The sequence below is a fragment of the Oreochromis niloticus genome, linkage group LG23, assembly GCF_001858045.2.
Source record: "Oreochromis niloticus isolate F11D_XX linkage group LG23, O_niloticus_UMD_NMBU, whole genome shotgun sequence".
NCBI lineage: Eukaryota > Metazoa > Chordata > Actinopteri > Cichliformes > Cichlidae > Oreochromis > Oreochromis niloticus.
Genome location: NC_031986.2, coordinates 39,372,836 through 39,397,939, shown reverse-complemented (window position 1 = coordinate 39,397,939; position 25,104 = coordinate 39,372,836). Strand labels below are relative to the sequence as shown.

At 40.9% G+C, this 25,104-nt stretch overlaps 3 protein-coding genes across 5 annotated transcripts; 2 read left to right on the top strand and 1 right to left on the bottom strand.

The window, feature by feature from the left end:
* The first annotated feature begins 3,270 nt into the window (after positions 1–3,270).
* On the top strand, positions 3,271–7,326 carry LOC100702332 (cytochrome P450 2J2). Of its 2 annotated transcripts, none has more exons than XM_019351324.2 (9): positions 3,271–3,534; positions 3,761–3,923; positions 4,513–4,662; positions 4,769–4,929; positions 5,013–5,189; positions 5,529–5,670; positions 6,054–6,241; positions 6,346–6,487; positions 6,576–7,326. In XM_019351324.2, the coding sequence occupies exons 1-9, from the start codon at positions 3,352–3,354 to the stop codon at positions 6,749–6,751; spliced, it is 1,482 nt and encodes a 493-aa protein (XP_019206869.1). In that variant the 5' UTR covers positions 3,271–3,351; the 3' UTR covers positions 6,752–7,326. The 2 variants fall into 2 exon arrangements, with proteins under 2 accessions (XP_019206869.1, XP_019206870.1); XM_019351325.2 differs by lacking the exon at positions 3,271–3,534 and adding an exon at positions 4,275–4,356 and having other exon boundaries at positions 3,784–3,923.
* Positions 7,327–8,835: 1,509 nt separating this feature from the next.
* On the top strand, positions 8,836–14,584 carry LOC106097004 (cytochrome P450 2J2). The gene is made up of 9 exons (XM_019351326.2): positions 8,836–9,129; positions 9,398–9,560; positions 10,617–10,766; positions 10,873–11,033; positions 11,117–11,293; positions 13,214–13,355; positions 13,673–13,860; positions 13,959–14,100; positions 14,187–14,584. The coding sequence occupies exons 1-9, from the start codon at positions 8,947–8,949 to the stop codon at positions 14,360–14,362; spliced, it is 1,482 nt and encodes a 493-aa protein (XP_019206871.1). The 5' UTR covers positions 8,836–8,946; the 3' UTR covers positions 14,363–14,584.
* A 5,392-nt stretch (positions 14,585–19,976) lies between these two features.
* LOC100701527 (cytochrome P450 2J2) lies at positions 19,977–23,927 on the bottom strand. 2 transcript variants are annotated; one of them, XM_019351322.2, is made up of 9 exons: positions 23,660–23,927; positions 23,176–23,338; positions 22,461–22,614; positions 22,198–22,354; positions 21,934–22,110; positions 21,374–21,515; positions 21,059–21,246; positions 20,834–20,975; positions 19,977–20,724 (listed from the first exon to the last, which is right to left on the bottom strand). In XM_019351322.2, exons 1-9 carry the CDS (start codon positions 23,840–23,842, stop codon positions 20,549–20,551), a joined length of 1,482 nt encoding a protein of 493 aa, XP_019206867.1. In that variant the 5' UTR covers positions 23,843–23,927; the 3' UTR covers positions 19,977–20,548. The 2 variants fall into 2 exon arrangements, with proteins under 2 accessions (XP_019206867.1, XP_005479013.1); XM_005478956.4 differs by having other exon boundaries at positions 22,198–22,358; positions 22,465–22,614; positions 23,660–23,926.
* Positions 23,928–25,104: the final 1,177 nt, after the last annotated feature.

Sequence of the window (25,104 nt, the reverse complement as noted above, 5' to 3'; positions counted from 1 at the left end):
GTGAAAGGAGAAGACGGGTCCATTTCACTATTGATGCCCTATCGATGAACAAAATTAGCCAGACTCTGCAGGAACTGAAACCACTTCTACCCTCCCCTATTTTAAAAGAGGTTCACAAGTTTGTGGACAAGGTTCAGCGGGCCCAACATTCTAGAGGAAAAGAAAGACAACTCAGGAAATTCCACACTTTATTAACAAAAACCTTTACTTCTCAATCAGAACCTACACCACACAGAGAGGAACAGGAAGACTTCACACCTGAAGACAGTCAGGAAAAATGGGTAAAGAACTTTTCAGACAGGAATCTCACTGAACCTGAAAAGAAAGTGCTAGCCAAAGGACTCAATTTTGCCATTTCTCCTCAACAGTTGATCATAGTGGACCTCATCACAGCCACAGAGACCGCCATAAGGATTAATAAATTATCACAAACAGAAGCAGAGCAAATCAGGATGAAAGTTTCAGCCACCCTCTCCAGTGCTAACGTTCCTCCATCTAACCTCACAATACAAGAAAAGAAGGCCGTTGCTTCCCTGAGCGAAGACCACGACATCACCATATTACTAGCTGACAAAGGAAGGTGCACCGTGGTTCTAAACACAACAGATTACCACACAAAGATTACTACACTCCTCAGTGACAACAATACCTACGAAGCCTTAAAACGAGACCCCACAAGCAGCTACAAAAAGAAAGTTATCCTAAGATCCATAAAGAAGGAGTCCCACTCAGACCCATTGTTGGCACCATAAACTCAGCCACTTACAACATCTCTAAACACCTTGTTACCATCCTAGCACCCCTTGTGGGGAACACCCCACATCACATCAAAAACTCCACCGACTTCACCAACAAGGTCCAGAAACTTACACTTGAGCCAGATGAAAATATGGTGTCTTTCAATGTAGTCTCTCTCTTCACTTGCATACCTACCATGGAGGCAGTGGAGACTTGTCAGAAAACGACTATAAGAAGACAGATCCTTGGAAGACAGAACCAGCTTCACTCCCGACCTGATTTGCACATTGTTAGACCTCTGCCTTACCACCACGTATTTTATATACAACGAGGGTTTTTACAGACAAAAATATGAATGTGCCATGGGCTCCTCGGTGTCACCTATTGTAGCCAACCTTTACATGGAGGAAGTGGAAAGAAAGGCTCTTGGCTTTTTTAAAGGGAGAGTACCCAGCCACTGGTACAGATATGTGGACAACACCTGGGTCAAAATCAAAACCCAAGAAGTGGAATCCTTCACTGCTCACATCAACGCTGTGGATAAAAACATCAAGTTCATCAGGGAAGACACAAAGGATAACTGTTTGCCATTCCTGGACTGTGTCGTGCGCATTGAAGGGAATATAAACATCAACATTGAAGTTTACCGGAAGCCAGTACACACAGACCAGTACCTCCTCTTTGACTCCCACCACCCTCTGGAACACAAACTTGGAGTAATCAGGACCCTACAACACTGGGCAGAAAATGTTCCCTCTAGGCCTGAAGGGGAAAAGAGGGAACACACACACGTTAAGCAGGCTCTCCAAACATGTAGTTATCCTAATTGGGCTTTCATCAAATCAGCAAAGGGGCACATAAAAAAAGAAGATCAGACACCAACTAGGGAGGATCAGAAAGACAAACGCAACAACATTGTCATCCCCTATGTTGCCAGTTTATCAGAAAAACTCAGGAGAGTCTTCTCCAAGCATGACATCCCGGTGCATTTCAGACCCAGCAACCCACTCAGACAACAACTGGTTCATCCCAAAGACAGAACTCATAAACACAAACTTAACAACATAGTATATGCTGTACATTGTAGTGAGGAATGCTCAGACCTCTACACTGGAGAGACCAAACAGCCACTTCATAAATGCATGGCACAACATAGAAGAGCCACCTCAACCTCTGCATCTGAAGGACAAAGGTCACTCTTTTGAGGATGCCACTGTTCACATTTTGGACAGAGAAGACAGATGGTTTGAAAGAGGAGTGAAAGAAGCCATCATATCCACTGTGAACGACCGTCTTTGAACAGAGGCGGTGGTTTACAACACCAACTGTCTGTCATCTATAATCCAGTTTTGAGAACCCTTCCCAGACGCCTTAATGCCCACTCACATCCTGGGGCTATTGACCTCAGGAAATCACATGATAGGGTGGCGCTAGGTTTCAGAATGAGTTCACCCGAAACCTTGGCTGATTGTGACCTACACCCATTTTCACACCTGAGCTCGTGTGATTAGGTAGAGGATCAACAGGGGGTTCATGACCCCTGTTAAGTCAAATTGTTGAATGTTGTCATTGTGTTTCTTAAATTTGTAAAGTCTTAGTTCAAACTATAGGATCAAAGACATTTCTTTGTCCCCCTCCCCAGCCTCTCGAGTTTCTGGGTGGAGGCTGTAGTGTTTTATCACAGACACATCCCATGTGAAGATTCTGTTTGTTGTTTGGTAAGCTTCCTGCCCTTTTATGGCTTCACCTGTGTTGTGCATGGTGAACCAATATAGGAACTGAACCACATATTGGGTGTAGGGGAGATTACTCTCTTTATGACCAAGGATGTTCTTAAAAACAGTTGTGATCAGGAACACAGACAGACAGACAGACAGACAGACACACACATACACACACACACACACACATTCTTGCACACGTGCTTACACGTGCGCACACACACACACACACACACACATAGTGCCTTGTGTTAGAACCATTGGGGGGTTTTACGGTGGGAGGTGCTTGTGCTGTGATGTGTATTGTAACAGTTTGTCAATAAATAGCTGCGAGGAGAGCTGCTCTTTGAAGGAGTTGGTCTGAAGACAGGTGAGGAGCATTTAGCTTCACAGCCTGGTTCTGACCAAGCCTTTCCTCGTTAGCGAGTAAAAGACCGGTTGAAGATGTTCTGTCTTGTTTTTCGTTCTTCGTGAGGAATAAGTCTCTAAACTAGCAGGGCCTGTGGAAACACAGACTCAACAACCCCATTGGGGGACACTCCCCTAGGACTTAAATCTGGGACTCTCCACCATTTGACCTTACAACTGAAGAAGCTTCTCGGATGAGAGGTGAAACGTCTTCAAGTCACTTAAAGAAGTCCAGACGCTTTTCTTTCCAAGCTCTTTAGACTAGTCACATGTATGTTAACATTTTAACATACAAGCTCAAAGTCATCAGCCAGCTGGAATAGTTAAAATTTCAGCTTCCGACAGTTCCCAAGAGTCCATTAGTGTTATGTAACATTGACGTTTTCCTGAGCACTTTGCACCCTGATGATAACACCACACATACCACAGTGCTCTTTGCTGACTCACACTGCTTCTCTCCAGAGGGATTTCTGATACTTCAACCATGATTTTTCAAGCTTTGTTCAGTTGTATGAATTTTACTAGTTGGTTTTTGCTCAGTTTTATATTGTTAATTTTAAGTGATGTAATACGAAACCGGAGGCCTCACAACTTTCCACCAGGACCCTGGGCTCTGCCTCTGCTAGGAAATATCTTCACTGGAGTAGACTACAAAACAATGCATGAGGTGAGCAGGAGAAGATCCTTACAGTGCAATTTGGTTTACATACAGTAGGCTGGCCAATATAATGTGCACAATAAATAACGACAAAGAATAACAAGACTTCAAATTTAAAAACAAAAGTTTATTAGTGACTTTAACTCAGGTCCTTTTCAGTACTGTGTTTATGTTATTGTCTACCACTTGAAATGTCTTTAATCTTACAAAAAAGCTTTTTTATTTCTAAATGCAGCTGGCTCAGAAGTACGGCCCCGTGTTCAGTTTGAGGAGGGGCAGTGAGAGGAAGGTGTTTGTCGCAGGATATAAAATGGTCAAAGAGGCTCTTGTCAGCCAGCTGGACAGCTTTTTTGATCGACCAATCGTCCCCCTTATCCATGTTGTATTCAAGGGCATTGGTGAGTATGAAACACGTGCACGAAAGCATGTGCTATCACTGTCCTATCACTATCACTATCATGTCCTATCACAACTCCTTCCCCAAGTCTCGAGCTTTATTAGATTGCTGCCAATCTGGAAATGACAAGCACCTTTTATCATCATTATGTCTTTAAATCAGAAGTACTATGGTGAAATGCAACTAATTAGATTTACTCAAGTCAAATTTTGATGTATTTTACTGAAGTTTTACCTAATTTCTACAAATACTTTAAGTGCATAATTTTACTTTGTGCTCCATTACACACATTTTGAAGCTTTTCTTACTACTTTAAAAGATTTTTTTAAATTATTTTTTTTTTATTTATTAGGCCACCAATGTGGTTCATGGGTTAGTACTGTCATCTCACAGCAAGAACGTCTTGGGTTGAATTCACTGCAGTGAATTTGGCGGTTGGTGATTTTCTGTGTTTGCATGTTCTCCCTGTGCCGGCATGGGCTTTATACATTCCCAGTCTCGCAGTTCAAAAACATTTTACTTCATGCTCTAGGAGATGTACATCCATGCAGAGGCTTCCTTGTTATTAATTCAATATAATATTCTCCAAGGGATATCTATGAGCAACGGTTATCTTTGGAAGAAGCAGAGGAAGTTTGCCAACACTCACCTGCGTTACTTTGGAGAAGGCCAAAAGTCACTGGAGAAGTACATTGAAGTGGAGTGCAACTTCCTTTGTGAAGCTTTCAAGGAGGAGCAAGGCAAGTAGGCTGCAGGAATTCACATGACTGAAGTGATTGCTGTGCACTGAAATCATTTTTGTAGCAGGATTTCTCTTGACTTGAGTATAATTTGACAACTTCCCAGGAAGACCATTCAACCCCCACTACATCATGACAAATGCAGTGGGTAACATCATCTCCTCTGTGGTCTTCGGACATCGCTTTGAATACACTGATCCGAGCTTTCGCAAAATTCTGGAGCTGGACAATGATGCCGTTGTGCTTGCTGGTTCAGCTCAGACGCAGGTACTCCTTGTTTAAACTACCATGTTGTGATCGCTTGCGATGTTGTTGTTGATCTTTTACTCAGAGTTTATCATCCTCACCAGCTGTATGATGCCTTTCCTGGCTTGATGAAGTACCTGCCAGGACCTCACCAGACTGTCCTTGCCAACTACCGGGAGATCATGACTTTCCTAAACAGAGAAATTGAAAAGCACCAGGAGGAGTGGAACCCAGATGACCCTCGTGATTTCCTTGACACATATCTGTCAGAGATGGAGAAAGTAACACAAAGACATTTCTTGCGAAGCATATGAATACTATTCTGTTAACTTTTTTAATAAGTTAATTGAAACAATAAGCATGTTTTCATGTAAACCATAAGCAATTCCAAATTGTCTATACTGGCCACTAATAGGTCAGATTTGTATGTGACCAATGTGCTGACATTGTGTCGGGATTCCAAACGAGTCCTTTAAAAGTTTCTGAGACTTCAGCCATCCAAATGAGACATTTAATCAAAAAACACAATCCTTATGATCATGAGATTAACTGGTAATAATGTAAATTGCCTAAATGAACCCAGTACTGTGGATAATGTCTGTATTTTTCTGTTACATTAGAAAAAAGAGGATCCTCGTGCTGGCTTTAATATTGAAACACTTCTGGTCAGTACCCTTGACCTGATTGAGGCTGGGACAGAGACATCTTCCACCACTCTACGCTGGGCCCTAGTATTTATGATGACCTACCCAGAAATACAGGGTTAGTGTCTTATTACTCTATCCCCCTTTCTCACATCCCAGATTGTACATCTTCGATTAAATAAAGGATGATTTCCTCTTCCAAGAAGAGTTTGCAGGCTATAATCCAGGTTTACTACTTTCATAACGCATCCACCTTTGCATCCTTAATTGTAACTCCAAAGGAGAGAACTCCCTTTCTTCTGTCTGTCAGATGCATTTGAAAAATTGTAAACCATTGGTGTATTGTCATCAGATTTTAGGTCACAGGCAGAATGAGGGGGGACAGATGGGCAGGCACAAACAAGAGAAATGAGAACAGCCTGAAGAAAATAGATTTCAGAGCAGTCTGACTATGATGGTTATTAAGTTGGCTGTTGTTGTTGTTTCTCTTTCCCCTTTCAGAGAAAGTCCAAGCAGAGATAGACAGAGTGGTCGGACAGTCTCGCCTGCCCACTTTGGCCGACAGACCCAACCTGCCCTACACTGATGCTGTTATCCACGAGACCCAAAGGGTTGGAAATATTATTCCACTGGGATTACCAAAAATGGCCAGTAAAGATTCTACACTGGGAGGATATTTCATTCCTAAAGTAAGGGATTATTTACCAGATTGAGCCAGAAATTAACGTTCATTTCATATGTCTTTCAATTATTTATAAATATCTTACAACAATATCTGATAACGCTATTTCAGGGCACAGCTGTTACTACAGTACTTTCATCTGTGCTGTTTGATAAAAATGAGTGGGAGACTCCAGATGTCTTCAATCCTGAACATTTCCTGGACTCAGAGGGCAAATTTCGAAGAAGAGATGCCTTCTTGCCATTTTCAGCAGGTAATTTTATGGCGTGTATTTTAGTTTCCATTAAAAGTACATTTGATAGCAAAATGAAAAGCAGGATAAATACTTCTGTTTCCTACAGGTAAACGTGTGTGTATAGGTGAGCCCCTGGCCAAAATGGAGCTCTTCCTTTTCCTTGTATCCCTGCTCCAACGCTTCACTTTGACTCCTGTTCCTGGAGAAATGCCCAGCTTGGAGGGTGTGATGGGCTTCATCTACTCTCCTGAGGAGTTCAGGATGCTGGCAGTGCCTCGCTGATGTCATGCCATGCAAACTCCACAAGCTTTATGGGATCACCAAATCACAGCATACTGAAAAAGCATACTACAAACCCACAGAAAAGGAATAGCATGTGCTCATATAACTCATCTGCTACTGAAAATATACTCTGTATAAGATGTAATGAACATTTCACATAGTAAGACACAATATGCATGGAACAATCCTAATTGCTGTTATACTTTTATTTCTTGTGTTTTATTGTGAAGCACTTTGAGTTTTATCTGTGAAAAGTGCTATATAAAACAATACAATCTGCTTACATAATACATAATAATGGTTAGACAACCTTGGAAAATAATGTGCATGTGTTAGTAACTACTGACTGAACATAATTAGGTGTCACATGATGCCATAAGCTAATACTAACTTGAGTCTTTATCTATATTAAGGCAAATTACTTCAGATATTATCCTCTGTTTTTAAATATATGTTGTACTTAAATTAAATTTGTAAAAAGAACATTTGATGATGTGGATAAAACTGCCCTTTTTACCAAGCAAACTGTTCTGTGAACTTTGCATCTGAAACAAATAAAACAAATTTCTCTGGACTGCAAAGAATTACATGTTATCTATCAACAGATAGATAAGTGTTTGTTTAATACTGAATACAAATCTAGTATAAGAATTAACAGCAGAATTAATTCTAAGAATGGCTACCAGAATCAATTTACTGAGCAAATTTAAAATGAGTCTTATTCCTTTAAATGTAAAATTATTTTCTCTTACAAATACATCACGGTGTGTCTTTGAGTCATGACTAAATAATTTTAACAGGCTTTAGGAGAGAATAGTGACAAGACACCATAAAATGAAACACTTTAAACATACTAAGGTGCTTTGAGTGCTCAGTAAGACTAGAAAGGTGTTCTATAAATGCTTTTCAATATCCAGTAAAACTTTATGCCCAAACTGCTTTGGACCTTGAGTTCCCTGTTTGCAGAGTTGAAGTGGGTGAAAGTTAAAGGAGTTGTTTTGCTCTGGTTGAAAAGGAAAGAACATGAGTAGGTGTGGTGAGCTTTAAAACGTATTAAAATCAGTTTCTTTCATTATTTTCATATTGTTGAAGAGTCTTTCTTGAGTGGGCAAAGCAGCTTCCCTCTGGGTCTGTATTTCTTAGCTACATCCACTAGAAAGTTCCTTGTGGCATACACTGTGACTCCCTGTAAGAGGGATACAGATGCAGTGAAGGAAGAACACTTGGAGGCAGGAATTATCTTCACCTTATGTCCAATTTATTTACAAATGCTTGTAACTATGGCATTATATTTGTGCATCTGCACTTTTTTTTACATGCGCTCAAAAATTTTTCACGTGCACTCAGAATAGTGGCACAAAAATAACGCCATATGTAACAAAGCAGCTTGGACTGATGGTATGTACCACAAAAGAAAAGGAAAACAATATGAAGCAAACTTAGAATGTTAAATAGGACCTAAGGAAACTAAAGCCCATGGCTATTTGGCAACATCCGCCAATTTGGTCTTTTATTGCAACCTCGAACTAGTGATGGTTAACTCTGTGTCAAGGCTTTGGAACATATGTCAAGAACCCTAGGTCATTTTCTTATGAAGGGCATCGAGGCTTGCTTCTTTAAGGGCGAATGGTGTCAGTGATGACGTCTGAACTTCAAGTGTTGAGCTATACACGCTTGCTGTGGAATACATGTGCAGCCCTGCTTCCTCAGTGCCAATGTGAAAAGGGTTTCTCCAAAGCCAAAAAGATTATTTCCAAAAAGAGAAATTGACAGTGGCAAAAATATAATTTCTTAATAAAAATGAATGAAGTTACAAGAACTCAGCGTTCATAACTGTTTGCTATACCAGCGGACTACCCCAAGATGACCTTTCACCTTATAATTGTGAACTGTGAAATATCATACATCCCAGATGTGAAAAAATTCTGAAAAAACCCAAACAAACAAACTTTGATTTACCTTCTAATAGTTTCATTTATGTTAACATTTAACACATAAGCTCACAGTCATCAGCCAGCTGGAATAGTTCAAATTCCAGCTTCCGACAGTTCCCAAGAGTCCATTAGTGTTATGTAACATGTTTGGGGCCTCTTTTTCCTGAGCACTCTGCAGCCTGATGATAACACCACACATACCACAGTACTCTTTGCTGGGTCGCACTGCTTCTCTGCAGAGGGATTTCTGATACTTCAACCATGATTTTTCAAGCTTTCTTCGATTGTATGAATTTTACTAGTTGGTTTTTGCTCAGTTTTGTATTGTTAATTTTAAATGATGTAATACGAAACCGGAGGCCTCGCAACTTTCCACCAGGACCCTGGGCTCTGCCTCTGCTAGGAAATGTCTTCACTGGAGTAGACTACAAAACAATGCATGAGGTGAGCAGGAGAAGATCTTTACAGTGCAGTTTACACACAGTAGGCTGGCCAATATAATGTGCACATGGAAAAACAACAGAGAATAACAAGACTTCAACTTTAAAAACATTTAAAAGTTTCAGTGAATTATTAGTGACTCCAGCTCAGATCCTTTTCAGTACTGTGTTTATGTTATTGTCTACCACTTGAAGGCTTTTTAATAAAAAGTCTTTACTTCTAAAGGAATACCAACTGTGAAACATTTCTCTTGATTTATTTCTAAATGCAGCTGGCTCAGAAGTACGGCCCCGTGTTCAGTTTGAGGAGGGGCAGTGAGAGGATGGTGTTTGTTGCAGGATATAAAATGGTCAAAGAGGCTCTTGTCAGCCAGCTGGACAGCTTTGTTGATCGACCAATCATCCCTCTTTTCCATGTTGTATTAAAGGGCTTAGGTGAGTAGTTAAAACACGTGCATGTAAGCATGTGATATTGCCTATATTTTTTGCTGTACCAAGCTCCTTCCCCAAGTCTTAAGCTTAATTAGATTGTCGTCAATCTAGAAATGATCAACACCTTTACATCCTCATTATATCACGTCCATGTATGGCCCAATTCTCAAAACAAACCCTGAAAAAGCATATCAAATGTAAAAATATAATGAAATTATATATTATTTTTAGTGCTGTTACAGTCCTGGGTCTTCGACCCAGTTTTTGAGTTTCGTTTTGGACCTATTTATTATTTCATAATAAGATAATTATGAACTAGTTCCTGAGTATGTTAGTTTCCTGTGCAGATGGGTTTATTAGTTATACTGTAGTTCTTCAATTCTGGTTTCTTCATGTTTGTTCTGTTTGTGTCCAGTTAATATTTTCTTTAGTCCTCTCTGTGTTTCCTCCCTTCATGTTTCCATGTTCATCTCTCTGTGTTTTGTTCCCTTTACTCACCAGTCTTTCATATCTTCATGGTTATCCCTAGTCCCAGTGTCAAGTTTACGTGCCGTAGTCTAAGTATCACAGTATGTGTGTTAATTCCTATTTTATTTTGATAGTCTTGCGTGTGTTATGTTCAGTTTTTCTTCCTGTCCTGTCAGTCAGATTCTGTTCAGCTGTGCTCTTCAGGTGTGTCCACTCTACCCCAATCTCCTCCTCCTGTGTATATACTGTCTGCATCTCCCTCTCTTCTCTGTGGTGTCGGCTTCTCTAGCTGTCTTCTGGAATTCCATGTTTCCATGTCATTAGTTTCCTAATTTATCAGTTCCTTAAGTTTCTAGTTTTATTTCTCACCTGAGTTTTTTGATTTTTAAGTGTATAAACTACAGCAATAAAGCTGCCTCTTTTAGTTTACCCCTTTGTCTCCGAGTCTTGCAATTGGGTCTTGCCTTGCCTGTCACATAGTCCTTAATGATAAATGCATTTTGTTTTGGCTCACATTGTACTCCGTCCTATACAAAATGTCCATCCGTGCAAAGGTTTCCTTATTATTAACTTAATATAATATTCTCCGAGGGATATCTATGAGCAACGGTTATCTTTGGAAGAAGCAGAGGAAGTTTGCCAACACTCACCTGCGTTACTTTGGAGAAGGCCAAAAGTCACTGGAGAAGTACATTGAAGTGGAGTGCAACTTCCTTTGTGAAGCTTTCAAGGAGGAGCAAGGCAAGTAGGCTGCAGGAATTCACATGACTGAAGTGATTGCTGTGCACTGAAATCATTTTTGTAGCAGGATTTCTCTTGACTTGAGTATGATTTGACATCTTCCCAGGTAGACCATTCAACCCCCACTACATCATGACAAATGCAGTGGGTAACATCATCTCCTCTGTGGTCTTCGGACATCGCTTTGAATACACTGATCCGAGCTTTCGCAAAATTCTGGAGCTGGACAATGATGCCCTTCTGCTTGCTGGTTCAGCTCAGGCACAGGTACTCCATGTTTAAACTACCATGTTGTGATCGCTTATGATATTCTAGTCGGTCTTTTACTCAGAGTTTATCATCCTCACCAGCTGTATGATGCCTTTCCTGGCTTGATGAAGTATCTGCCAGGACCTCACCAGACTGTCCATGCCAACTACAGGGAGATCATGACTTTCTTAAACAGAGAAATTGAAAAGCACCAGGAAGAGTGGAACCCAGATGACCCTCGTGATTTCATTGATGCATATCTGTCAGAGATGGAGAAGGTAACACAAAAATGCATCCTGTTATGTTCACTTTATTAAAAAGAAACAAAAAAAGCAACAATAGCCATGGGGGCATATGTTCATGTAAACTATAACAATTCAATTCAATTCAATTTTATTTATATAGCACCAAATCACAACAAAAGTGGCCTCAAGGCGCTTCATAGGTACAGAGAAAAACCCAACAATCATATGACCCCCTATGAGGAAGCCCTTTGGCGACAGTGGGAAGGAAAAACTCCCTTTTAACAGGAAGAAACCTCCGGCAGAACCAGGATCAGGGAGGAGCGGCCATCTGCTGCGACCGGTTGGGGTGAGAGAAGGAAAACAGGATAAAGACATGCTGTGGAAGAGAGACAGAGATTAATAACAGATATGATTCGATGCAGAGAGGTCTATTAACACATAGTGAGTGAGAAAGGTGACTGGAAAGGAAAAACTCAATGCATCATGAGAATCCCCGGCAGCCTACGTCTATTGCAGCATAACAAAGGGAGGATTCAGGGTCACCTGATCCAGCCCTAACTATATGCTTTAGCAAAAAGGAAAGTTTTAAGCCTAATCTTGAAAGTAGAGATAGTGTCTGTCTCCCGAATCCAAACTGGAAGCTGGTTCCACAGAAGAGGGGCCTGAAAACTGAAGGCTCCCCCTCCCATTCTACTTTTAAATACTCTAGGAACAACAAGTAGGCCTGCAGTGCGAGAGTGAAGTGCTCTTATAGGGTGATATGGTACTACAAGGTCATTAAGATAAGATGGGGCCTAATTATTTAAGACCTTGTATATGAGGAGCAGGATTTTGAATTCAATTCTAGATTTAACAGGAAGCCAATGAAGGGAAGGCAATACAGGAGAAATATGCTCTCTCTTTCTAGTCCCTGTCAGTACCCTTGCTGCAGCATTTTGGATCAGCTGAAGGGTTTTCAGCGAGTTTTTAGGACATCCTGATAATAATGAATTACAGTAGTCCAGCCTGGAAGTAATAAATGCATGAACTAGTTTTTCAGCATCACTCTGAGACAGGATATTTCTAACTTTAGAGATGTTGCACAAATGGAAGAAAGCAGTCTTACATATTTGTTTAATATGTGCGTTGAAGGACATGTCTTGGTCAAAAATGACTCCAAGGTTCCTCACAGTGTTACTGGAGGCCAAGGTAATGCCATCCAGAGTAAGAATCTGGTTAGATACCATATTTCTAAGATTTTCAGGGCCGAGTACAATAACCTCAGTTTTATCTGAATTAAGAAGCAGAAAGTTAGCGGCCATCCAGGTTTTTATGTCTTTAAGACATTCCTGCAGTTTAACTAATTGGTGTGTGTTACCTGGCTTCATGGACAGATAGAGCTGCGTGTCATCTGCATAGCAGTGAAAATTCATGCTATGTCTTCTAATGATGCTGCCTAGGGGAAGCATGTATAATGTAAATAGAATTGGTCCTAGCATCGAACCCTGTGGAACACCATAATTGACCTTAGTGTGTGAAGAGGACTCTCCATTTACATGTACAAATTGGAGTCTATTAGATAGATATGATACAAACCACTGCAGCGCAGTACCTGTAATACCTACAGCATGTTCTAATCGCTCTAATAGGATATTATGGTCGACAGTATCGAACGCTGCACTAAGGTCTAGCAGAACAAGCACAGAGATGAGTCCACTGTCGGAGGCCATGAGAAGATCATTTGTAACCTTCACTAAAGCTGTTTCATTATGTTCATGTCATTCCTGGCCACTAGCAGATCCCTATTGGCATTCCAAAGAAGTCCTTTAAAAGTTTCTGAGACTTCAGCCACCCAAATGAATCCATTAATCAAAAAACACAATCCTTATGATCATGAGATGAACTGGTAATAATGTAAATTACCTAAATGAGCTCAGTGCTGTGGATAATGTGGGTATTTTTCTGTTACATTAGAAAAAAGAGGATCCTCGTGCTGGCTTTAATACTGAAACACTTCTGGCTTGTACCCTTGATCTGATTGAGGCTGGGACAGAGACATCTTCCACCACTCTACGCTGGGCTCTAGTATTTATGATCAACTACCCAGAAATACAGGGTTAGTCCCTTATTAATCAATCCCCCTTCAATTTCCCAACTCCTCTCCTTGTGTAATAGTCTCCAAAGATGAAAGTGAAGGAGGTGAAGAACGGAAGGGCATCGAGGCATCTTTTTTTCCCAACAAAATTAGACATCATTGGTTCAGAGCCTCATTTTCACACAACACCATTTAAATATAAATACTGCATCGGAAATTGTTGTTATAGCAAACCTGCTGCTGACATTTTTTTTAAAAAATATTTGGGACCACTTTTACTTCAGTTAATAATGTGGCATATTGTGATGAGTTTTAGTTGTTACTGTTTCCCCTTTCAGAGAAAGTGCAGGCAGAGATAGACAGAGTAGTCGGACAGTCTCGCCTGCCCACCTTGACGGATAGGCCCAAACTGCCCTACACTGATGCTGTTATCCACGAGACCCAGAGGGTTGGAAATATTGTTCCACTGGGATTACCAAAAATGGCCAGTAAAGATTCTACACTGGGAGGATACTTCATTCCTAAGGTAAGGGATTGTTTACCAGACTGAGTCAGAAATTCAATTCATAAGTGTGTCAATTATTTATAAATAGCTAATAACAACATCTTATAATGAAACTTCAGGGCATGGCTGTTACTACAATACTTTCATCTGTGCTGTTTGATAAGAATGAGTGGGAGACTCCAGATGTCTTCAATCCTGAACATTTCTTGGACTCAGAGGGCAAATTTCAAAAAAGAGATGCCTTCTTGCCATTTTTAGCAGGTAATTTTATGGCGTGTAATTAGGTTTCCATTGAGAGTACATTTGATATCAAGGGTTAGCAGGATAAAAACTTCTGTTTTCCACAGGTAAACGTGTGTGTATCGGTGAGCCCCTGGCCAGAATGGAGCTCTTCCTTTTCTTTGCATCTCTGCTCCAACGCTTCACCTTCAGACCTGTTCCTGGAAAAATGCCGAGCTTGGAGGGTGTGTTGGGTTTCAACAATTCCCCTGAGGAGTTCAGGATGCAGGCAGTGCCTCGCTGATGTCATGTCGGGCAAACACAAAGATGAATAAACTGAAACTCCACAGGCTTCATGGAACCACCAAAGATTTAATGAACATTTCACATATTGAGACACTATATGCATGTTACAATCCTAATTGTTGCCATACTTTTATTTCTTGTTTTATTGTGAAGCACTTTGATTTTTATCTGTGAAAAGTGCTATATAAAACAATAAAACTTTCTTGCTTACCTGCTGAAAGCTTACGCAATACTTATTAAGGTTAGACAACCTTGCGAAATAACAGCCATGTGTTAATAACCGTTGACTCAACACTGTTAGGTGCTACATGATGTGACTTGAGTTTTTCTTAACACAAAGGACTTCAGATATTATCCTTTGTATTTAAATTCACAAAAACGTTTGATGTGTGGATAAAACTCTGCTTATTTTTATCTAAGCAAGGCCTACACAGGCTTGCTGCACCTCTGTCTCCTTAATGCCAGTGTGAAAGTATTTTCTCTAAGTCCAAGTTCAGTGGCAAAATGTTATTTTTTTTATATAAATGAATAAAGTCACTATAACCCCAGTAAACTCCATTAAAAATGTATGTCCTATTGAATTTATTTAAATACTGACTGAAATCATACAAGTTTTCTTGCATTGATAGACCTCTTCTACAATCACCAACAAATTAATCAAAAATATATTAGACAAATGAATGAACCACACAAAATCAAGTGTTATTTCTACTCTTGGCAGTGATTATTCCAGTGCTGACAACCAAGTTGAAATGGTAGTAAAGATTTATACAGTCCCGATCAAAAGTTTAAGTCCACTTGAAAAATGGCAAAAACTCAAATTTTGCATGATTGGATCCTAAGAAGGTTCCAAGTAGAGCTTCAACATGCAACAAAAAGAAATGGGAGTGAGACAAAACATTTTTTGAGTGTGTAATTTATTGAAAACAACAGAAACAGACTGTTTTACAGCTGATCAAAAGTTTAGGACCGCACCTCCAGAAAACCCGTAAACTCCTCTAAAACAGAAATTAAAGTTCCAAACATGAACTCAGTAATGAGTAGTTCCACTATTATTGTTGATCACTTCAAAAATTCATTGCGGAATGCTTGACGCTAGTGCTTCCATGAGATGAGTGGGAACATTTCTCCAAGTGGTGATGGCCACATGAAGGGCATCTACTGTCTGAAACTGTTGTCCAATTTTGTACACTTCCCTTGCCATCCATCCCCTTCTATAGCACATTTAAAAGACTAGTGTACATCAAAGTGCTTCACAATAAAACCGCCAAGCGGGTAGAACAATTAACAGATAGTACAGTTACAATTAAAATTGCATTACATGGTGTAGTGCAGGCAGAATGAAAGTCAAACTTATATGCGAAAAAAGCTAAGTTGAACAGGTGTGTTTTTAAGCGTGATTTGAATGATTGAATTGATTTCGGTGTACGGATATCAACTGGGAAATTATTCCAGAGTCTAGGGGTGGCAATGGCAAAAGCACGCTCACCTCTGGTTTTTAAATCAGACCTTAGTTGCATTAGAAGCAGTTGGCTGGAGGATCTTAGTGCTCTCTTTGGGTTGTACAGATCAAGGGGATCAGTTAGGTAGCTAGGGGCCACGTTATTTAGAATTTTAAAAGTGAGCAGAAGGGTTTTGAAATCAGTGTGATATTTGACAGGAAGCCAGTGCAAGTTAGGGAGCGTGCGTGAAACCCTGTGACTGTGGGAAGGGGACCAACCAGGTCCACATGAACGTGATCGAAACGCCTACCGGGGAGGCGGAAAGGTTCGAGGGGTGCCTGCGTGTGCCAGTGGATTTTCGAGCGTTGGCATGGGATACAAGCCGCCGCCCAGTCTTTCACCGTTTTGCGAAGGCCTGAGAAGAACCTGGCGCTGACCAGCTTGACCGAGGCCCGGACGCCCGGATGAGAGAGGACATGCACCGAGTCAAAAACACGACGACGCCATGAAAGGGGAACCACTGGGCGGGGATGGCCGGTGGAAATAAAGCAGGCGCGGACCGCTGTCCCACACGGGGGTGTCCTCCAGCACGAGGCCCGTTTTCCTTGACTGAAGGGCAAGGACGTCTGGGTCAGCACGTTGCTCAGCGGCCATGGCAGCGTAGTCGACGCCGACATACACTGGAGAAACCAACATGCGTGAGAGACAGTCAGCGACGTGATTGGACTTACCAGCCACACGCTGAATGTCTGTGGTAAACTCCGAAATGGCCACCAACTGGCGCTGCTGGTGTGCACTCCATGGGTCAGAGACCTTGGACATAACAAATGTCAAAGGTTTGTGGTCAACATATGCAGTAAAGTTGCGACGCTCAAGGAAAAAACGAAAATGTCGTGTCACAAGGTGCAGGGCCAGCAACTCCCTGTCGAAAACACTGTGCTTGCGTTTGGCATCCCGGAGCGTACGACTGAAAAAGGCAAGCGGTTGCCAGACACCTGAAACCCGCTGTTCCAACACGGCACCCACTGCCACGTCGGATGCGTCGGTAGTCAACGCGATCTCTCCTGACAGAAACGGGTGGGCTAGCAGGGCGGCGTCAGCCAGCGCAGACTTGGCTGTGGAAAATACCTGGATGCCAGTCAACAGGATCTTTGGCTGTTTTACCTTTTAAGGCAGCATAGAGCGGCTGTAGCAGGTGGGCAGCTCTCGGGATAAAGCGATTGTAAAAATTGGTCATCCCTAAGAACTCCTGCAACGCTTTAACCAACGTGGGACGCGGAAAGACCGAAACGGCCTGGACTCTGTCCAGCAACGGAACCACACCCTCAGCGGTGCCCAAGGAAATCCAGAACAGGCAACCCAAACTGGCACTTGGAAGGGTTGACGATCAGGCCGTGCGCTGCCAAACGCTGGAAAACCTGGCACAGATGGGACTCGTGCTGGCTCGCCAAGCAGCTGGCCACCAAAATATCATCCAGGTAAACAAAAACGAACAGCAGCCCACGCAAAACGGAGTCCATCAGCCGCTGAAAGATTTGGGCAGCACCTTTCAGGCCAAACGGCATGCGCAAAACCTCGAACAAGCCGAAGGGGGTAATGACAGCGGTTTTAGGAACGTCTTCAGCGCGTACGGGAACCTGGTGATACCCCTGTACCAAGTCAATTTTAGAAATAATCGAGGTCCCGGCGAGATTGGCGGAAAAATCCTGAATGTGGGGGATGGGGTAACGGTCATTCTCCGTGGCATTATTTAAACGGCGGAAATCTCCGCATGGCCACCGATTTGGGCACCATGTGAAGCGGAGAGGCCCATGCACTGTTCGAGTGCTGTACAATGCCAAGGCGCTCCATTGCTGCAAACTCTTCCCGAGTGAGAAATTAGGGACAGACAGCGATGGAAACTCTAAAAGCAAACGCTGAAAAGCATCCCTGGTGGTCACTACATTAGCCCGAATCAGGGGCTTGGCGGCCCAAGTACAACAGGGTAGCGAAGAAAACGAGAGAGCATCAATTAAACGTCTGTTAGCAACATCGACAAGCAGTCCACGGGCACACAGAAAATCAGCACCTAAGATAGGTACAGAGCTAGCGGCAACAACAAAGTTCCACTGGAAATCCTGGCCATGAAAACAAATAGTCACCAACCTTTTCCCAAACGTTGTGATGGGAGAGCCTTTAGCTGCAATGAGCTGCAGCCCGCAGTTCGCTGCTAGCCTGTCGGCAGCGGTCGGGGGAAGGAGGCTCTTCTGGGAGCCGGAGTCCACGAGAAAACGTCTCCCGGAGCGTGAGTCCTCTATGAAGAGCAGCCTTTCTGTATTGCCAGAGGTCGCGGCTGCAACGGCGCGCTGGCAGGTCCAGCAGGCAGCAACGAGGTCTGGCGCCAAAACGCTGATGGTAGAAACAGATGCTCTTTCCATGTTGCTGCCGTGTAGCAATCCCTGCCATCAGCAAAGGGGCGGATGCTCCAAGGGAGGCAAGGGGAGGCGTGGAAGGTGCGGCCAGCGAGTCCGTAGCCAGGGCGTGGATGTCGAAAGTGTGGCTAGCTAGAAGAATGCGATCTGCTTCTTCAGCCAGGTAGCGATAATCCTTCGCAGCCAGAAGCGGAGAGTTGGCGAGGACAGCTCCCAGGACAGCAGCCGGCAGTTGGCGGAGGAAGAGGTGGGCGAAGAGGAATCCCCCGTCATCTGGCCCGAGCAACGACAGCATGTTCTCCATGAGCTCTAAGTGCATTTGATCACCAGCTCCTCTTTACCTTCTTAATTCATTTGGAAACACTAAAGATGTTTGAAATTTTCCAAACTGCTTCTGCATTTTAGCTTAATGTTTGTTAAATAAATTACGAGTCACTGCTGTATGTAATGTGTTGTTTTTCATGTGAGGTTGTATTTGCCTAATTTTACAACCTGCTAAGAACCAGGTGATTTTTTTTTTAAATTTACTTTGTTCTCATACCTAAACGGGAAGAAGGTGGACTTTCTTTTTCACAAATGGCCTAAAGTAGGAGACAATGGCTTTCAAGTGGAACTCAACTTGTAAAATAAACTACTAACTCAACTTAGCTAGTTTTCTACATTTGTTGTGCATGTGGCAAATCCAGGAAAACAAACAAAATGTCAGTGATGGGTTGAGGCCGGGCTTTGATTACTGTGTCTGACACGCAACCAAAAAAAATTCTCTGCCTATCCAAAATACATGAAAAACAATCTTTTCAACAAAATTTAACATAACGGGAACAAAAATATATTTAAATGATCAAAGTAATCAAAAGGAAAATAGCAGTCAACAAAAAATATGGAAATCCCCATCGCTCTCTTTCCTCACTACACACAGATGAAAAGGTGCTAATATCAATTACCTGTCACCACCAATATCCGTGTGATCCAACATTCCCTAATTACTGCAATCAATCAACAAACAAAACAACATTGACAACTAATAATAAAAAATATGAATCACATTTCAAGTCATAAATCCCTTTCTCTCAAACACATTCATGGCTCATACATTGCATATGTTAATCTAAATATGACAATTTTTGTATCAAATTTATTGGGGAATTTGATACAATGACTTTGTATAGCACAATAACTCTTTTCTCTACATGTTAAAATGTTGGCTTTGATACAGAGAACACATATTCTTCCTGACATAGTTGATGAACTGGAGGCTTTTAGACAACAACTAAATCCATGAAAGCCACCAATGAACTGATCATCATAAGCACATAGTATGCAAATGTTTTATTTCTTAATGTGTTGATTAATACATTTAAAAACATAAGCAGGAAATAGAGAAGCAGCACTCCTACATTTGAATTAATACCCATTTATCTTAAATACAGGGTCTTCTATATAATCACATGTAAAAGCAATTTGCAGCATGCCAGGTTATATGAAGATCAGTTAATTTTTTACAAAAAAATCTTCCATTTTTTTGGTCTAATTTACGAGGTGTGAATTTTTCACATTTTTGAATTTTTTGAATTTTGCCCTGTTTTCTGTCTATGATCTTATCTTCATATGTTCATGATCTTATGTTCATAATTACACACAGTTCAAAATTAGAAATGTCTTGTGGAACCAAATATGTGCTGTAGATGCTAAATATTTAAAGAATGATCACGACTAGACCATGAGCCTGGCATCAAAGTGTAGCTTTGTATGTTTGATATCAAAGTGTAGTTTTGTGTATTTGACTTGGCAAATTTAAAAAAGAAATTGTTACGCAAAATGTCCTTCCTGTCGCAATCACCATCCCTTAATCTCTTAATCACTACACTGTGGTCACTCCAGTTGAAACTATGCTGTTGATGATATTTATTCTCTAGCTAGTCATAAAATAGCTGTTGAACAAAATCAAGGTTGTTATATGGTTGCTGATTTTCCAAAATAGTGGAAGAATCAATGTCAAGAAGTCATTCTTGAGGTAAATTCCTTAAGAACCTGACTGAAAGTCAGTGACAGCAGATAGTATAAGGGGTTAGGCACACTGCGACAACTTCTAGACAATTTTTTTTTAAAAGGCAGGCAACACCAAAAAGAGATTTTTGAATGTTCTTAAGAAGCCTGGAGAACTATTCCTCAAGACTACTTAAAGAGAGTTACATTAAGAAAGTTGCATTATTATTTTTTTCAGTTTGCAGGTCAGAATATATATGATAAAAAGTGTTGTTTCTCTTTGGGTTTCTAGTATCCTCATGAAGAGGTTCAGCTTCTTGATCTTTATGTTTGGATAGAAGGACATCAGCGAGGCACAGCCTGCATCCTGAACTCCTGAGGCGTGTGGGTGAAGCCCAACACACCATCCATGCTGGGCATTTCTCCAGGAATAGGAGTGAAGGTGAAGCGTTGGAGCAGAGATGCAAAGAAAAGAAACAGCTCCATTTTGGCCAGGGGCTCACCAAGACACATACGTTTACCTGCGGGGTGACAAACAGAAGTATTTGTTTTTTGTGGCAGTCATTCTCTAAAATAGGAATTCTGATTATTGTTGCTATAGAACAAAAAGAAAAGTAGATTGAAAATGACCTGCTGCAAATGGCAAGAATGCATCTCTTTTTCGAAACTGGCCCTGTGAATCCAAGAAATGCTCAGGATTGAAGACATCTGGAGTCTCCCACTCATTCTTGTCAAGCAGCACGGATGCAAGAATCATAGTCGTAGCTGTGCCCTGAAAAGAAGTTTTACAATCTTTTTGATATTAGCTGTTTAGAAATAACCATCTCTGGGTGAGTCAGGTAAATCGTCACTTACTTTAGGAATGAAGTATCCTCCCAGTGTAGTGTCCTTATTGGCACATCTCGGGAATCCCAGGGGAGCAATATTTGCAAACCTTTGGACCTCATGGACAACAGCATCAGTGTACGGCAGGTTGGGTCTGTCGGCCAAGGTGGGCAGGCGAGACTGTCCGATCACACTGTCTATCTCTGCCTGGACTTTCTCTGAAAATGTAAGCACAGTAAGGACTAACACAGACAGTTCACTGCTCATCATGGTTAAACTCTCATCAACAGTCTCAGTCCTTCACTAAAATACATCAGTGTTAAGTGTTATTGATTAGACTCTGACCCTGTATCTCTGGGTAGGTCATCATGAATACAAGGGCCCAGCGCAGGGTGGTAGCAGTTGTTTCTGTTCCAGCTTCAAGCAGGTCAAGGGAGGATAACGACAGTGTTTCAAGGTTGAAGCCAGCCTGGGGATCCATTTTTTTCTAATGTAACATAAAAGCACTGACATTATTCAAAGTGCTGAGCTGATTTAGGCTATTTTACACCACTACTAAATATATTATTATTTAACAGCAGGTTTTACATTTTCTTGACAAATTGTACTCATAATGAATAAGTTGCCCTAACTTAGTTATTTTAACTAAGCTTTATGTCATTTTTCATAATTTTTTAACGTTTTGGGAACTAATTGGATTTTCCGGTGTACTCTCCAGAAGCATGTTCAGAGTATTCACCACCATGGCTAATTGAAACTCCTGGTTCATATAAGCATTTAGATATTTTATCAATTTTCAAGTGACACTGATAATAATTCTTTCGGGAATTAAAAGTGGTATTTTGGTGAAGTGTGTGTGTGTTTCTTTTCTTTACAATGATATGTGCTTTAGTTGTAAATATTACCTTCTCCATCTCTGACAGATATGTATCAATAAAGTCACGAGGGTCTTCAGGGTTCCAGTCCTCCTGGTGCTTTTCTATTTCCTTCTTTACAAATGCCAAAAGCTCCTTGTAGTTGTTTTGGACAGTCTGATGAGGCCCTGGCAGGTGTTTCATCAAGTCAGGAAAGGCATCAAGGAGCTGTTGATGACGACAGTCTCTCAGAACAGCAATAGACCAACACAGCTTATTTTGTTATTACAACATAATAGTTTACATAAGGAATACCTGCGCCTGGGCTGAACCAGAAAGCACAATAGCCTCATTGTCCAGCTCCAGAATTTTGCGATAATTTGGATCAGTGTATTCAAAGCGATGCCCAAAGACTACACAGCAGATCACATTGCTCACTGCATTTGTTATGGTGTAGTGTGGGTTGAATGGTCTTCCTAGGAAGATGTCAAATTTAACTCAGGTCAAGAGAAATCCTGCTATAGAAATGATTTCAGTGCACAACAAACAGCCCAACTGAGTGAATTCCTGAACTCTACTTGCCTTGCTCCTCTTTGAGAGCTTCACAAAGGAAGCTGCACTCCACTTCAATGTACTTCTCCAGTGCCTTCTGGCCCTCTCCAAAGTAACGTAGGTGAGTGTTGGCAAACTTCCTCTGCTTCCTCCAAAGGTAACCATTGCTCAAAGATATGCCTATGACAATATTATATAGAATAACTAATAATTAGTTTCTGCTCAGTTATATTTCTGTTTTTCCCACAAAAATATGCTGTATATATATGATGTCCTTTGTAAAATGATTTCCAACAACAAATGTGACTTCACTTTCATGCTACAGTTGTGTCTACTTTCTGCTTATTTTATGACAGAAAGTTAATAGAAGAAGAAGAAGAAGAAGAAGAAGAAGAATCCTTCAATTGTCCCACAAGGGGAAATTTGGTTGTAACAGCAGCCAGAAAGACAATCGTATAATTGTTATACTTTATACTCAAAACATATTTAATAATAATACAAATCTGTGCAATTACTAGTAACTACAGTTTCATGTAGTGGAGTACAAAGTAATATTTCCCTCCAAAATATGAGTTGTAAAACGCAAATACTTCAGTAAAGTATATTCAGATTGTATTTATTTAGAGTACTTGGTTACATCATGAGCCCTTTTTGTCAAAGTGACAGACTGATGACACTTGGTGGTGCGGGTGGGAGGGGGTATGTTTGGCAGTTCCTAGACCTTGATGCCCCTATACTCACCAAGACCCTTATAGACAATATGGAAGAGAGGAATAACTGGTCGATCAATAAAGCTGTCCAGCTGATTAACAAGAGCCTCTTTGACCATCTTGTATCCTGCAACGTACACCATCCTCTCACTGCCTCTCTTCACACTGAACACAGGACCGTACTTCTCAGCCAGCTGCATGTAGGAAAAATTAGGAAGAGAAATGTTTCACAAACATTTATTTTTTTCAGAGTAATACCTTCAACATGTAGACAATGACAAACATTTCATTAAAAGATTGAAGTTCCCAAATCCCCCACTGAAGCTGCTGACACAGTATGAAAGTGTGACAGTGATGACTAAAAATCTTTTAAGTTGCAATATTGTTACTATGCAGTTGTGATTTCTTTTGCACTTCATGTGGACCACGTTGTTGTGTGTAAGTCAAACTTCTGCTGGAAAAAATGCATGTACATACTGTTGCATGCATTACTGTTACATGACTGTTAAGCTCACCTTCATCATTGATTTGAAGTCAACTCCAGTGAAAACATTTCCTAGAAGAGGCAAAGCCCGGGGTCCTGGTGGAAAGTTACGCGGTCTGCGGTTTCTTATCAGATCAAACAAAATCAGCAATACAAAAGCAAGCAACAACCAACTAGTAAAATTCAAACAGTCAAAAAGAGCTTGAAAAACCATGGTGAAAGTATTGATGATCCTTGTGGAGAGCCACAATGATTCTGCAGACAGGACTTTAGTATGTCTGGTGTTATTTGGGTGGGATCTGCAGTTCTGAGAAAACAAGCCCCAATGTCAGGTTACATAACACTGAAAGCTTTGTGTGAAAATAAAAGGCTGGAACTTGAACTCCTACAACTCTCTGCTGACTGTGAGAATGTCTTTTAAATGTTTATACCCAGGTTGATTTGTCAGTGACTAATGGTATATTAAAATATTGATTTTGCCAATTCTATGGCGTATTTTACAAACATGATTAGTAGATTTTTCACAGTTTAAAATAAGTTTAATTGTCTGAATTAAAGGAGGGAATGACAAAGCTATTCTAAAAAAATTGCTGGTTTAAGATGGAATGATGGAATGTATTGCATATATGTGGCACTGCCCCAAATTCAGAAGTTAACAACTCAGAGGATGGTCCTACATAGTTGCTTCATACTTCTGCTTCATAAATTCTCTAATCTATTTTCCACAGCTGTCAGTTAAAGGTCACAGACCATGTACAAAACTTCATAGAAACAGCATTCACTGAAGGATATGGTCTATTTCCACTGTATAAAAAAGGGAAAAAAAGAGGAATACAGCCATGAGTTGGAGATGCTGACTTGCTACACCCTTTTTGGCTGCTACCTCAAAGTACACTGTGCACTGTCGATCTTACGTGCTGCACAATAATATTCAATATTTGGTATGTACTTTTATATACACATAGATTATTGCGATGATGTTGTTTATTATATTGCTCTCTTTTTTGCTTGTTTTCTCTTTTTTTTCTCTCAACAGGTGATCCAGGTGATTAAAATATATATATATATATATGTGTGTGTGTGTGTGTGTGTGTGTGTGTATTTTTTGCCCCCCCACCTTTTTTTTGTACCCTTTATCTCCGCTGTTTTTCTTTCCATCCCTCTCTTTATTTCTCCCTTTCCTTTCCCCCAGTTATGTCTGTCCCATATGTAACAACTGAAAATAAAATAAAATAAACTTTGTTTTTTTTAAAGGATGCTCTTCTAATGGGAAATGTCAGCAGTTATGGCCACAATTGTGTAATTTTAGTATTTTTTGTTCAAGGTGTTCCTTCCTGCAGCTGAGACAGTAAATCTGTGGGTGTGGGCATAAACAAGGTCTCTGTTTTTCTAACGTACAAGTGCACACAATAAAATGAAGCTCCCTGTCAAACTGTCTTACCTGGACACTTGAATATAGAGAAGTGGTATGCTTTT

Bases quoted from the DNA above. Each gene is read 5' to 3' on its own strand.
- LOC100702332 (XM_019351324.2), top strand. From the start codon at position 3,352: ATGATTTTTCAAGCTTTGTTCAGTTGTATGAATTTTACTAGTTGGTTT. The intron at 3,535-3,760 runs GTGAGCAGGAGA...TTCTAAATGCAG, and splicing joins ACTACAAAACAATGCATGAG to CTGGCTCAGAAGTACGGCCC. The intron at 6,242-6,345 runs GTAAGGGATTAT...ACGCTATTTCAG, and splicing joins GAGGATATTTCATTCCTAAA to GGCACAGCTGTTACTACAGT.
- LOC106097004 (XM_019351326.2), top strand. From the start codon at position 8,947: ATGATTTTTCAAGCTTTCTTCGATTGTATGAATTTTACTAGTTGGTTT. The intron at 9,130-9,397 runs GTGAGCAGGAGA...TTCTAAATGCAG, and splicing joins ACTACAAAACAATGCATGAG to CTGGCTCAGAAGTACGGCCC. The intron at 14,101-14,186 runs GTAATTTTATGG...TGTTTTCCACAG, and splicing joins CTTCTTGCCATTTTTAGCAG to GTAAACGTGTGTGTATCGGT.
- LOC100701527 (XM_019351322.2), bottom strand. From the start codon at position 23,842: ATGGTTTTTCAAGCTCTTTTTGACTGTTTGAATTTTACTAGTTGGTTG. The intron at 22,111-22,197 runs GTATTCCTTATG...CGTCATCAACAG, and splicing joins CTGGTTCAGCCCAGGCGCAG to CTCCTTGATGCCTTTCCTGA. The intron at 21,247-21,373 runs GTCAGAGTCTAA...TTACATTTTCAG, and splicing joins GACCTACCCAGAGATACAGG to AGAAAGTCCAGGCAGAGATA.